The 13,442-nt window shown below is 46.0% G+C and overlaps 1 protein-coding gene across 1 annotated transcript in view; it reads left to right on the top strand.

Moving 5' to 3' along the window:
- Window positions 1-13,442, top strand: part of nalcn (sodium leak channel, non-selective) — a 364,870-nt gene that overhangs the window by 286,335 nt on the left and 65,093 nt on the right. The window contains exons 33-37 of the mRNA XM_070891788.1: window positions 5,106-5,225; window positions 6,984-7,052; window positions 7,768-7,916; window positions 11,911-12,004; window positions 13,155-13,287. Coding sequence (XP_070747889.1) covers window positions 5,106-5,225; window positions 6,984-7,052; window positions 7,768-7,916; window positions 11,911-12,004; window positions 13,155-13,287 — 565 coding nt within the window. The remainder of the gene's footprint in view (window positions 1-5,105; window positions 5,226-6,983; window positions 7,053-7,767; window positions 7,917-11,910; window positions 12,005-13,154; window positions 13,288-13,442) is intronic.

Raw genomic sequence — 13,442 nt, 5'->3', positions numbered from 1 at the left:
AGTAGGCTCCCGAGATATGGAAAGTGATCCACGTTGTCCAAGGCCGCGCCGTGGATCTTGATGACTTGGGGGGGGGGGGTCAGGTTGGTGGAGGACCTTTGTCTTATGGGTGTTTAGTGTAAAGCCCATGCTTTCGTATGCATCGGTGAAGATATTGATGATGGCTTGGAGTTCAGCCTCTGAATGTGCGCAGACGCAAGCGTCATCCATGTACTGTAGTTCAACGACAGAGGATGGGACAGTCTTGGATCTGGCCTGGAGGCGACGAAGGTTGAACAGGTTCCCACTGGTTCGATAGTTTAGTTCCACTCCAGCAGGGAGCTTGTTGAGCGTGAGGTGGAGCATAATCGCGCCATAAAGATCATGTCCATTGTGTCCCGTAGTGAACGAAATCCGCACTGTGACTCCGGGAGGAGCTCCTCAGCCACGGGGAGAAGACGGTTGAGGAGGATTCTAGCGATGACTTTCCCAGTGGCCGACAACAGGGAGATTCCTCTGTAATTGCCGCAATCGGATTTGCCCCCTTTTTTAAAGATGGTCACGATTACTGCATCTCTGAGATCTCCCGGCATGCTCTCCTCCTTTCAGATGAGAGAGATGAGGTCATGAATTTGTGCCAATAGTGTCTCTCCACCATACTTTAGTGCCTTAGCGGGGATTCCACCCGCTCCCATTACCTTATTGTTCTTGAGCTGACGGGTGGCCTTTTCTACCTCGTGCAGGGCTGGGGTTTTGCTGAGATGGTGGCGGGTAGCATGCTGCGGGATAGAGTCGAGGACACTCATGTCAAAGGCACAGTCTCGATTAAGGAGATCTTTGAAGTGCTCCTTCCAGCGGGCCCTGACTGCCTCGGTGTCCTTGATGAGTGTTTCCCCGTTCTTGGCCAGCAGTGGGGTGGGGCCTTGGGTGCTTGGGCCATAGGTGGACTTGACTGCGGTGAAGAATCCTCACACATCATGGCTGTCGGCCAGCTGCTGCATCTCCTGTGCTTTCTCCACCCACCATCTATTCTTTAGGACGCGGGTTTTTTGTTGGACTTCGGCCTTAACCGTCTGTAAAGCTGCTTTGCTGCTCCCGAGTTGGGTTGTTGTTTTAGGTTCAGAAACGCCCTGCGCTTGTGATTAATTAGTTCTTGGATCTCCTGGTCATTCTCATCAAACCAGTCCTGGTATTTCCTGGTTGAGTGACCGAGCGTATCTTTGCAGGCACTGGTTATGAGGCCTGGAGGGCAGACCAAGCGCTGTGGGTATTCTGCTTCTCGGGGGGCATCAAGGGTCACCAGGTTAGCAGTGAGGCGCTGGCTGTATAGGGCTCTCTTACCTGGGTCTTTTGAGTGCCCCGGCGTTGATTTTCTTGCGGCACAGCTTCTGCTGCCATCGCTGCTTTGGGGCCATGTTGATGTTTGTGATGGGACGGATTAGGCGGTGGTCCATCCAGTCGTCGTCGGCTCATGTCATGACGCGGGTGATGCGCACATCTTTGCGATCCCTTGCTCAAACGATGACATAGTCAAGCAGGTGCCAATGCTTGGAGCGAGGGTGATGACAATGTCGTGTTCTAGGCATTTTGTCAGGAGCAGGATACCATTGGAGTTGGTTTTCCCTACCCACTCTCTGCCAATCACGCCTCCCCAGAGGGCTGTGTCCCTGAAATCGCCAAGGAGGATCAGTTTGTCATCAGTAGGGACGTGGGACAGAGATTGTTCGAGGCTGGAGTAAAATCCCTCTTTGACCTCATCTGTTGAGTTAAGTGTTGGGGCGTACGCACTGCTTAACTATGGCGCACTGGTTCTGGGATAAGATGAGCCGGAGAGTTATGAGACGTTTGCTAATCCCGCAGGGGGAGTCTCTGAGGCTGTTGACCAGTTCATTCTTGATGGCGAAACCGGCTCCTTGGAGGCGGCGTTCTTCCTCTGGTTTGCCTTTCCAGAAGAAGGTGTAACCTTCACCTTGTTCTTTGAGCTGGCCTTCCCCTGCCCGCCGGGGCTGGCTTAGGGTGGCGATGTCGACATCGAAGCGTCTTAAGTTCCCGGGCAACGATGGCGGTGTGGCGTTCCAGTCTGTCACTGTTGGAGTTGCCCATGCCACCACCACAACCACAGAGGAGGCATCGTGGAGATTTCGCCACTGCAAAAGCCTTAAGTCAGCAGCTCATAATTGAAGGCTTTGCTTGAAGAGTGAATGGCACGTTTGACCTTTGCCTGGCCACTCTGTCCCACCATGTTGACTATTCCCCCTCTTATTCTGCAAATGGGACACTACACAGAAATGGTTACTGTAAAGAAAATACGTATTGAACATTGTAACATTGTAAACTTTGTAACCTTCATTGTGAGACTTAAATAAAATGAGCTGCATCCAGCAGTGTGATAATTCAACAATATTATCGGAACATAATGCGGCATCAAGCATCAACAACGTAATCCAGTGTGATACTGTAACATAATGATACTGTAACATAAAACATACGATGCATCCAGCATCAACAAAATAATCCAGCAACATCAATTCCTGCCCCATTATTTTTTTCCACCGTCTTTTGCCCCCCTTCCCTTCACCACCCATCCTTGCCTGCTGCTCTTAATCAAAAGTGGTACCAAGATGGCGTGCAGTCACGCTGCCAGAGCATTGCTGTGTTAGGGGGAGAGGCGGCTTCTGGGGACGCACTGGATCAGCCCGTGCGTGGAAGGCCCAGCTTCTGACTGGCTAGCCTCTTTATCGACATCGCCAGTCACAGGTGGTTTGGGTGACAACTTGGTTGGTTGGCGACTGAGTGGGGGAAGATGGAATGCTGTCATCTGGAGGAATGACACCACCTCCCATATCCCTGGAGCCACTCTGTCACCGACGGGGCTGGTCCCTAGCAACCAGAGAAGCTTGCTGGCCTGCTTCAGAACCATCACTTCCCCGTGTGACAGTGGGGAACACAGAGTATGGAGGCAGGCATGGACTGCAGAACCTGCCCAAGCTGAAGCAGAGCTTGTGCCTGAGGTGCGCCAAATTCTGCTAGGGCTCGCACCACACTCTCCGTGACTCCAGTGTCAATAAGATCATGGATGATCTTTGACCTCAACTCCACTTTCCTGTACTATTCCCAAATCTTGATTCTCTTAATATCCAAAAATCTATCGATTTCTGTCTTGAATATACTCAAAGACTGAGGGTCCACAGCCCTCTCACCACCCTCTGAGTAAAGAAGTTTCTCCTCATCTCAGTCCTAAATGGCTGACCACTTATTCTGAGACTCTGAACCCTGGTTCTTTACTCCCAAGCCAGAGGAAACATAAGAACATAAGAAATAGGAGCAGGAGTAGGCCATTTGGCCCCTCAAACCTGCTCCGCCATTCAATAAGATCATGGCTGATCTGATCATGGACACAGCTCTGCTTCCCCGCCCGCTCCCCATAACCCCTTATCCCCTTATCATTTAAGAAACTATCTAATTCTGTCTTAAATTTATTCAATGTCCCAGCTTCCACAGCTCTCTGAGGCAGCAAATTCCACAGATTTATAACCCTCAGAGAAGAAATTTCTCCTCATCTCTGTTTTAAATGGGCGACCCCTTATTCTAAGATCATGCCCTCTAGTTCTAGTTTCCCCCATCAGTGGAAACATCCTCTCTGCATCCACCTTGTCAAGCCCCCTCATAATCTTATACATTTCGATAAGATCACCTCTCATTCTTCTGAACTCCAGTGAGTAGAGACCCAACCTACTCAACCTTTCCTCATAAGTCAACCCCCTCATCCCCGGAATCAACCTAGTGAACCTTCTCTGAACTGCCTCCAAAGCAAGTATATCCTTTCGTAACTATGGAAACCAAAACTGCACGCAGTATTCCAGGTGTGGCCTCACCAATACCTTGTATAGCTGTAGCAAGACTTCCCTGCTTTTAAACTCCATCCCCTTTGCAATAAAGGCCAAGATACCATTGGCCTTCCTGATCACTTGCTGTACCTGCATACTATCCTTTTGTGTTTCATGCACAAGTACCTCCAGGTCCGCTGTACTGTGTCACTTTGCAATCTTTCTCCATTTAAATAATAACTTGCTCTTTGATTTTTTCTGCCAAATTGCATGACCTCACACTTTCCAACATTATACTCCATCTGCCAGATTTTTGCCCACTCACTTAGCCTGTCTATGTCCTTTTGCAGATTTCTTTGTGTCTCCTCACACATTGCTTTTCCTCCCTTCTTTGTATCATCAGCAAACTTGGCTACATTACACTCAGTCCCTTCTTCCAAGTCGTTAATATAGATTGTAAATAGTTGGGGTCCCAGCACTGATCCCTGCGGCACCCCACTAGTTACTGGTTGCCAACCAGAGAATGAACCATTTATCCCGACTCTCTGTTCTCTGTTAGTTAGCCAATCCTCTACCCATGCTAATATATTACCCCCAACCCCGTGAACTTTTATCTTGTGCAGTATTCTCTTTTGTGGCACCTTGTCAAATACCTTCTGGAAATCCAAATATACCACATCCACTGGTTCCCCTTTATCCACCCTGTTCATTACATCCTCAAAGAACTCCAGCAAATTGTCAAAAATGACTTCCCCTTCATAAATCCATGCTGACTCTACCTGACCGAATTTTGCTTTTCCAAATGTCCTGCTACTGCTTCTTTAATAATGGACTCCAACATTTTCCCACCACAGATGTTAGGCTAACTGGTCTACAGTTTCCTGCTTTTTGTCTGCCTCCTTTTTTAAATAGGGGCGTTACATTTGCAGTTTTCCAATCTGCTGGGACCTCCCCAGAATCCATGGAATTTTGGTAAATTAGAACCAATGCAGCCACAATCCCTGCCACTACTTTTCTTATGCTATATTCTCACCTAGCTTTGTATCATCAGCAAACTTGAATATATTACATTTGGTCCCCTCATCCAAATTATTGATATAGATTGTGAATAGCTGAGGCCCAAGCACAGATCCTTGCGGCCCTCCACTTTTGGCTCGTTTGGAGCATAAACACCGGCAGAGACCAGTTGGGCCGGATGATCTGTTTCTGTGCTGTACATTCTGTGTAAGCTTTGTCAATCGGCTTCTGACCTTAATGTATACCTGTGCTTAAAGAGGACGATGTTTTTGCTTGTTTCAGGTAACTATGAAGATCACTGCAATGTCACCGTCTGGATTCTGGCAAAGTAGGCGGAATCGTTATGACCTGTTAGTGACTTCACTTGGTGTAATATGGGTGGTATTGCACTTTGCTTTGCTTGTAAGTAATCTAGCACTTCACTGATGCCCATTTTATGCTGTAAATTAAAAGGAGCGGTATCACTAATGGGCGGAGATTAATTAGGGTCGGTTCAGTTCTTGAAATAGCTGATTTTGATCTTTCCCATTTCTACTACTGTCTCGTTGGCTGCTGGGAAACTGCAGGCAATGCAATTTTCTTGCGAATGTGACAAGTCTGGCAATAGAGCCCCGAGGCCTGTGGCTTTCCCCTCTCTAGACCTAGCCACACATTTGGGGAACACATCGTGCATGGGGAATGTAGGGTATACGAGAGAAATGAGCATAGTCTAGTGTTTCTAATTGAATTCTGGGCTCCTGCCCTGCCTCTAGAGCCTGTTTACCTATTCTGTGTATAGTTTGGTCTGCTCCATTTAGAGGATGCACAGAAAGGCAAGGCATCATCTCACAGTCTGTTTCAAGTGACAAATAACTGCATTCTTCTGAAATTTCTAATGGGGGCACATGCGTGGATGAGCAATTCTCTTTTAGCTAAGACACAAACAGGGTACACCTGCTGTTATATCTCATTTCAGAAGGGGATTTCACAACAGATATAATGAATATGGTTACACCCGGGGTTCCACAAACTGGAACAAAGAGTTGTGCAGCGTCAGACAAGGAGAGGATATAGGCGGGTGCTTAAGAACATAAGAAATAGGAGCTGAATGAGGCCATTTCGCCCTTCGAGCCTGCTCCGTCATTCAACAAGATCTGGCTAAATAGGTTTGTGCAAATAATTGCAGGTTGACAAGACCATAGACAAAGTAAGCAGAGCACTGGGATTCATTTCCAGAGGATAGAATTGAAAAGCAGAGCGGTTATGTTAAACGTGTATAAAACCTTGGTTGGACCACACTGGAACTACTGTGCACAGTTCTGGTCTCCATATTATAAAAAGGATATCGAGTCACCGGGGTAAGTGCAACAAAGATTCACAAGGATGATACTAGGAGTTCTGCTGAAAGGTCATTGACCTGAAACATTAACTCTGTTTCTCTCCTCACAGATGCTGCCTGACTTGCTGAATATTTCCAGCATTTTCTGTTTTTATTTCATATTTACAGCATCTGCAGTATTTTGCTTTTGTAATAAATTTAAAGTAATTGGTAGAAGGATTAGAGGTGAGTTGAGGAGAAATGTTTTCACCCAGTGTGAGATGGGGTCTGGAACTCGCTGCCTTAAAGGGTGGTAGAGGCAGAAACCCTCATCACAGTTAAGAAGTACTTGTCTATGCACTTGAAGTGCCATAACCCACAGGGCTACGGACCAAGAGCTGGAAAGTGGGATTAGGCTGGATAGCTCTTTTTCGGCCGGCACAGACACTATGCGCAGAATAGCCTTCTATACCGTAAATTTCTGAATCTCTGATACCTGAACTGAAAGGTTATACCTATCAAAAAAGATTGAATAGGCTGGGGTTCTTTTCTCTAGAAAAGCAAAGGCTGAGGGATGACCTGATAGACATTTTTTAAATTATGAAGGGGTTAGATAGGGTAGATGCACCACAGGGAGTAGTTGAGATGCATAACATAGATACATTTAAGGGGAAGCTAGATAAACACATAATGGAGAAAGGAATGAAAGGATATGCTGATAGGGTGAGATGAAGTAGGATGGGAAGAGGCTCTGGTGAAGCATAAACACCGGCACGGACCAGTTGGGCCGAATGGCCTGTTTCTGTGCTGTAAACTCACTAAGTTTCCACAAGCTATTCAATGTATTTATTATTAATTTACAGAATGAATACACGTATATGATGGGTGCCTGTGTAATTGTGTTCAGGTTCTTTTCCATTTGTGGAAAGCACGTGAGTACGCACGCAACCTAAATTAGCAGCAACGCAATTGATCGGAGGAAGTGCTGCATTTGGTGATTGCGATGAAGTTGATGTACAGCTGCATGTCTTCATGTTACCTGTGCTGTAACACATGCTGTGTCTCGTGCTCTTTGTTAATGACATCCTGTGTGAAGTGAATAATGGTGTAACACGCTTTATGTCCATTCATTACATTCATTTGTGTTTTTTTGTTTGCTTTGATGTGTTCTCGATTCCCCGAGTGCCCACAGCAAGATGTCACGGCGCGGGTTTGATCTGTTCCATCGTTACCGGTGACCAGGCTGGGCAGGGATTTGATCTCTTCAAGGAGTTGAGCCATTCCCATATCAGGTCCATTTCTTAGACAAGTTTAGGTCATCGCACAGCAAAAACAAATGTTTAAAAATAAAACCTTTCCTTCCTATTACACAGAAATGTATCGTAAGAGTCGAATTTACCTATAAAGTAATATCTTTCGCTCGGAAGTTTTTCTGCATTTAATCCATTAGGTAACAAAGCGTTTACATTGCAAGGACTATTACTCGTAGAATGACTTGCAGAAAGTGTAGAGATTGAAGTTTGGAGCTTTTATTTTGTAAACAAGTAGAGACTTTCACAAAAGGATGTTTACAATATTATGAACCAGTAGTTTGGATTGCTTTGGTGCAGTCAAGTGAAGTGCAAATGCTTTGCTTTCTGGTTGCAGGTGACACTGAAGATGTTGCTGCTAACAGTGGTTGTCAGCATGTACAAGAGTTTTTTCATTATTGTGGGGATGTTCCTGCTGCTTATCTGTTACGCTTTTGCTGGAGTTGTTCTGTTTGGAACTGTCAAATACGGAGAAAACATCAACAGGTTTGTCATTTTGTAAAATTCATTCACGGGATGTAAGCGTCATTGGCAAGACCGGCATTTATTGCCCATCCCTCGTTAAAAGAAAAAAGAAAGATTTGCATTTATCTAGCACCTTTCACGACCACCGGACATCCCAAAGCGCTTTACAGATAATTAACTATTTTTGAAGTGTAGTCACTGTTGTAATGTGGGAAACGCGGCAGCCAAATCACGCACAGCAAGCTCCCACAAACAGCAATGTGATAATGACCAGATCATCTGTTTTTAGTGATGTTGATTGAGGGATAAATATTGGCCCAGGATACCTGCTCTTCCTCAAAATAGTGCTATGGGATGTTTTACGTCCACCTGGGAGAGCAGATGGGGCCTCAGTTTAATGTCTCCTCCGAAAGTTGGCACATCCGACAGTGCAGCACTCTCTCAGCACGGCACTGGAATGTCAGTCTAGATTTATGTGCTCAAGTACCTAGAGTGGGACTTGAACCCACAACCTTCTGAGTCAGAAGCGAGTGTGCTACCCACTAAGCCACAGCTGCCTCCCAAGAGAAGGTGGTAATAAGCTGTCTTCTTGACAACTGAGTGGCTTGCTAGGCCATTTCAGAGGGCAATTAAGAGTCAACCACATTGCTGTGAGTCTGGAGTCACCCAGACCGGGTAAGGATGGCAGATATCCAGGTTTTATACAACAATCCAGTAGTTTCATGGGCACCTTTACTGATACTTTTATTCCAGATTTATTTCATTAACTGAATTTAAATTCCCCAGCTGCGTGGTGGGATTTGAACTCGCATCGCTGGATTATTAGTCCAGGCCTCTGGATTCCTGTCCAGTAACATTACCACCATGCTACCATTCCTGTAAACGGTGCCCTGAAACTTTCTGGTAAATGTCACTTCAGTCCATAGCAGTGAGAATTATTTGAGTGTGTCGTGCGCTTCGTGTGGAGATCGCCGTAGAAGTGTCCTGTGAGAACTCACAAAGCAGCACGGGGGTCATCGATGGTACCCTGGACCTTGGGGACAGACTGCAGCCCCGTAAAACTGGGTGACACCTTGCACTATATGCAAACTTCAGCTCATCCAAAACTCTGCTGCCCCGTATCCTAATTTGCTCCAAGTCCTGTTCACCCATCACCCCTGTGCTCGCTGACCTACATTGGCTCCGGTCCGCAACACTTCAATTTTAAAATTCTCATCCTTGTGTTCAAATCCCTCCATGGCCTCGCCCCTCTCTCTATCTCTGTAACCTCTTCCAGCCCCACAATCCCCGGCGATATCTGCGCTCCACCAATTTGGCCTTTTGAACATCCCCGATTTTCATCGCTTCAGCATTGGTGGCCGTGCCTTCAGTTGCCTGGGCCCCAAGCTCTGGAATTCCCTCCCTAAACATGTCCGCCTCTCTTCCTCTCTTATCTCCTTTAAGATGCTCCTTAAAACCTACCTCTTTGATCAAGCTTTTGGTCATCTGCCCTAATGTTTTCTTATGTGGCTCGGTGACAGACTGTGTCTGATAATCGCTCCTGTGAAGTGCCTTGGGATACTTTACCACATTGAAGGCACGATATAAATACAAGGTATTGTTGACTGTGTCTCACTGCTGCCTCACCATGTAGCCGAATTTGATGAATTCCCCCAGCTCTCCCGCGAAGGGTGTCAATCACCTGTCGAATGCTTGCCCCTATTGAAACCTGACTGGTATCAGAGAGACCGCCCATGGTTGCCTGAGATAAGTGTTTATTGCGACGATCACCTTCAGAGCCGCAGAGTGGGCACAGATGACCAAGACTACAGGCCCTAATGCAGCAGAAAGAATAAAGTCTCGATTTATATAGCACCTTGCACAACGTCCCTAAAGTACTTTACAGCCAATGAAGTATTTTTGAAGAAAAAACAGCAAATGCTGGAAACACTCAGCAGGTCAGGCAGCATCTATGGAGAGAGAAACAGAGTTAACGTTTCAGGTCGGTGACCTTTCGTCAGAACTGGAAGAAGTTAGAGATGTCACAGGCTTTAAGCAAGTGCAGGGACTGGAAAAGGGGGAGGGAATGCATGAATAAAAGGGTAGGTCTGTGATAGGGTGGAGGGCAGGAGGGATTAAATGACAAAAGGGAGGATGGTACAAGGCAAATGGCAGTAGTAATGGGACAAGTAAAGAAACAAAAGATGAGTCTTGAAGAGGTGTAAATGGGAATGACCGAATCATCAACAGCTGACGTCTGGAAAAAATATGAGCAGCAGTCACAATCTGAAATTGTTGAACTCAATGTTGAGTCCGGAAGGCTGTAAAGTGCCTAATCGAAAGATGAGGTGCTGTTCCTCGAGCATACATTGAGCTTTGTTGGAACAGTGTAGGAGACCAAGGACAGAGATATCAGAGTGGGAGTGGAGTGGAGAATTATAGTGACAGGCTACCGGAAGCTCAGGGTCACGCTTGTGGACTGAACGGAGGTGTTCTGCAAAGTGGTCACTCAATCTATGCTTGGTCTCCCCAATGTAGAGAAGACCACATCATGAGCAGCGAATACAGTATACTAAATTAAAAGAAGTACAAGTAAATCGCTGTTTCACCTGGAAGGAGTATTTGGGGCCCTGGACAGTGGGAAGGGAGGAGGTAAAAGGACAGGTATTGCCTCTCCTACGTTTGCATGGGAAGATGCCGTGGGAAGGAAAGGGACTGTTGGGGGTGATTGAGGAACGGACCAGGGTGTCACAGAGAGAGCGGTCCCTTCGGAATGCTGAGAGGAGGGGAGGGGAGGGGAAGGGAAGATGTGATTGGTGGGTTCACGCTGGAAGTGGCGGGAATGGCGGAGGATGATCTGTTGAACGTGGAGGCTGATGGGGTGAAAGGGGAACCCTGTCATGATTTGGGGAGGGAAAGGGATACTTTTGAAATATGGTCACTGTTGTAATGTAGGAAACATGGCAGCTTATTTACGCACATCAAGCTCCCACAAACAGCAATGAGATAAATGATCAGATAATCTGTTTTTAGTGATGTTGATTGAGGGTTAACTATTGGCCAGAACACCAGGTTAGAACTCCTTTGCTCTTCTTCGAAATAGTGCCATGGGATCTTTTATGTTCACCTGAGAGAGCAGACGGGGCCTCAGTTTAATGTCCACTACAAGATGGCACCTCCGACAGTGCAGCACTCCTTCAGTACTGTACTGGGAGCATCATCCTAGATTTATGTGCTCAAGTCTCTGGAGTGGAACTTGAACCCACGGCCTACTGACTCAGAGGCGAGAAATTGACAGGTTTAAATCAGCCACCCATTTTAAACCCTGTCCACTTTACTTTCCATTGAAGTCACAGTAATTTATTTCAATACTGTTTTGATGTTTGCAGTAAAAAGACAGTTTATAGATATATACATTTATTTCATTAGTATATTTATAGTTTATACTAGACAGTGAACGATGCATATACTGACTAGTGGATAACTAAATATTAGGAAAGTATTTACAGTAGTGATGCTGGTGATGTGATCTGCAAGACTGCATTTCGCAGAAAAATAAAATAATTATTATACATAACCAGGGGTGACAGTCTCAGGAGAAGTCTCAGTTTAAGACTGACATGAGGAGAAATGTCTTCGCTCGGAGTGTTGTGAATCTTTGGAATTCTCTACCCCAGAGGACTGTGGATGCTGACTCATTGAGTATATTCAAGACAGAGGTTGATAGATTTTTGGACTTCAGGGGAATCAAGAGATATGGGGATCGGGCGGGAAAGTGGAGTTGGGGTGGAAGATCAGCCATGATCTCATTGAATGGCGGAGCAGGCTCGAGGGGCTGAATAGCCTACTCCTGCTCCTCATCCTTATGTTCATATTTTAGACCGAGAAATTACCCTTAAGATCTAACTGCTTAAATTGGCTAGGTGGTGCTGACTGCTTTCAGGGTTTGATTGCGAGAGGTGATCGATTTCTTAGTTCATCAGTTTAATTGCTCTCTTGATGACTATAAAGATTGGTCCTCTTGTTTCCCTTGCAGACATGCAAATTTCTCCTCTGCTGGTAAAGCCATCACGGTCCTATTCCGCATTGTTACAGGGGAAGACTGGAATAAGATTATGCATGACTGCATGGTGAGTACAGTACCCGCACCTGGCATCGACCCCCACAGCCTCACCATTGCCCACAGCCAAGGCAGAGGGCCTTCCCGGGAGCACCATTACCTCGGGGGTTGCACAGGACAGATTCACCAGAATGAAACCTCGGGCAAAAAAAGTTAAATCATAAGGGCAAGTTGCACAGACTAGGCTTGTATTCCCGCAAATACAGAAGATTAACAGGTGATCTAATTGAGATGTTTAAGATGGTTACAGGATTCTATAGGGTAGATAGAGAGAAGCTATTTCCTCCGATGGGAGAGTCCAGAACAAAATGGCATAACCTTAAAATTAGAGCTAGGCCGTTCAGGATGTCAGGAAGTACTTCACACAAAGGGTCATGAAAATCTGGAACTGTCTTCCCCAAAAAGTTGTTGAGGCTGGGGGTCAATTGAAAATGTCAAAACTGAGATTAATGGACTTTTGTTGTGTAAGGGTATACAAGGATACGGAACCAAGGTGGGGAGTTGAGATATTGACCAGCCATGATCTACTAGAATGGTGGAACAGGGTCGAGGGGCTGAATGGCCTCCTCCTATTCCTATGTTTTCTCATATGGTGAACTGCCTTCTTTGTTGGATCCCACCACCCCTAGTTTCATCACATGATCTCCTGCCTCCAATGATTTTTATAACTAATAAACAAAAGTATTGAAAGAAAATGGGAGAAAGGCACAATTATTATTTAATGCCCACAGTGATCTTTCTCTCTGGGATTTGCTCGTAGCAGTGTATGTGAGATTAACCTTTAATTCCTGGAGATTCCGCCCCATCTGGGCTATTAATTTTTTTAATTAATCCGTGGGATGTGGGTGTCACTGGCAATTGCCAGCATTTATTGCCCAACCTTAATTGTCCCTTGAGAAGGTGATGGTGAGCCGCCACCTTGAACCGCTGCAGTCCGTGTGGTGAAGGTTCTCCCACAGTGCTGTTAGTGAGAGAATTCCAGGATTTTGACCCAGCGACGATATATTTCCAAGTCAGGATGGTGTGTAACTTAGAGGGGAACTTCGAGGTGGTAGTGTTCCCATGCACCTGCTGCCCTTGTCCTTCTAGGTCGTGGGTTTGGGAGGCGCTGCCGAAGAAGCCGGTGCATTCTTACAGTTTTTCTGATATCTCTTGTGCAGGTTCAACCACCTTCCTGTACTCCTGACGATGAGAATTACTGGGAGACAGACTGCGGGAACTATGCAGGAGCACTGATGTATTTCTGTTCATTTTATGTCATCATTGCGTATATAATGTTAAATCTACTTGTTGGTAAGTAAGCCTGATTTTATCTTTGAAACCCGGAGAAAATAGTTTAATGAACAATAATGGCCCAGAATTTTGCTGGAGCAGGGCATCTCATGATGTGCGCCATTAGTTAGACTTTTCCCACACCCTTCAGCTCAAACCTTTTTTGCGCTATAACT

The sequence above is a fragment of the Pristiophorus japonicus genome, chromosome 10 (assembly GCF_044704955.1).
Source record: "Pristiophorus japonicus isolate sPriJap1 chromosome 10, sPriJap1.hap1, whole genome shotgun sequence".
In the NCBI taxonomy this organism is placed as follows: Eukaryota; Metazoa; Chordata; class Chondrichthyes; family Pristiophoridae; genus Pristiophorus; species Pristiophorus japonicus.
Note: the sequence above shows the minus strand (reverse complement) of the source record. Positions and strands in the feature narration are given on the sequence as shown.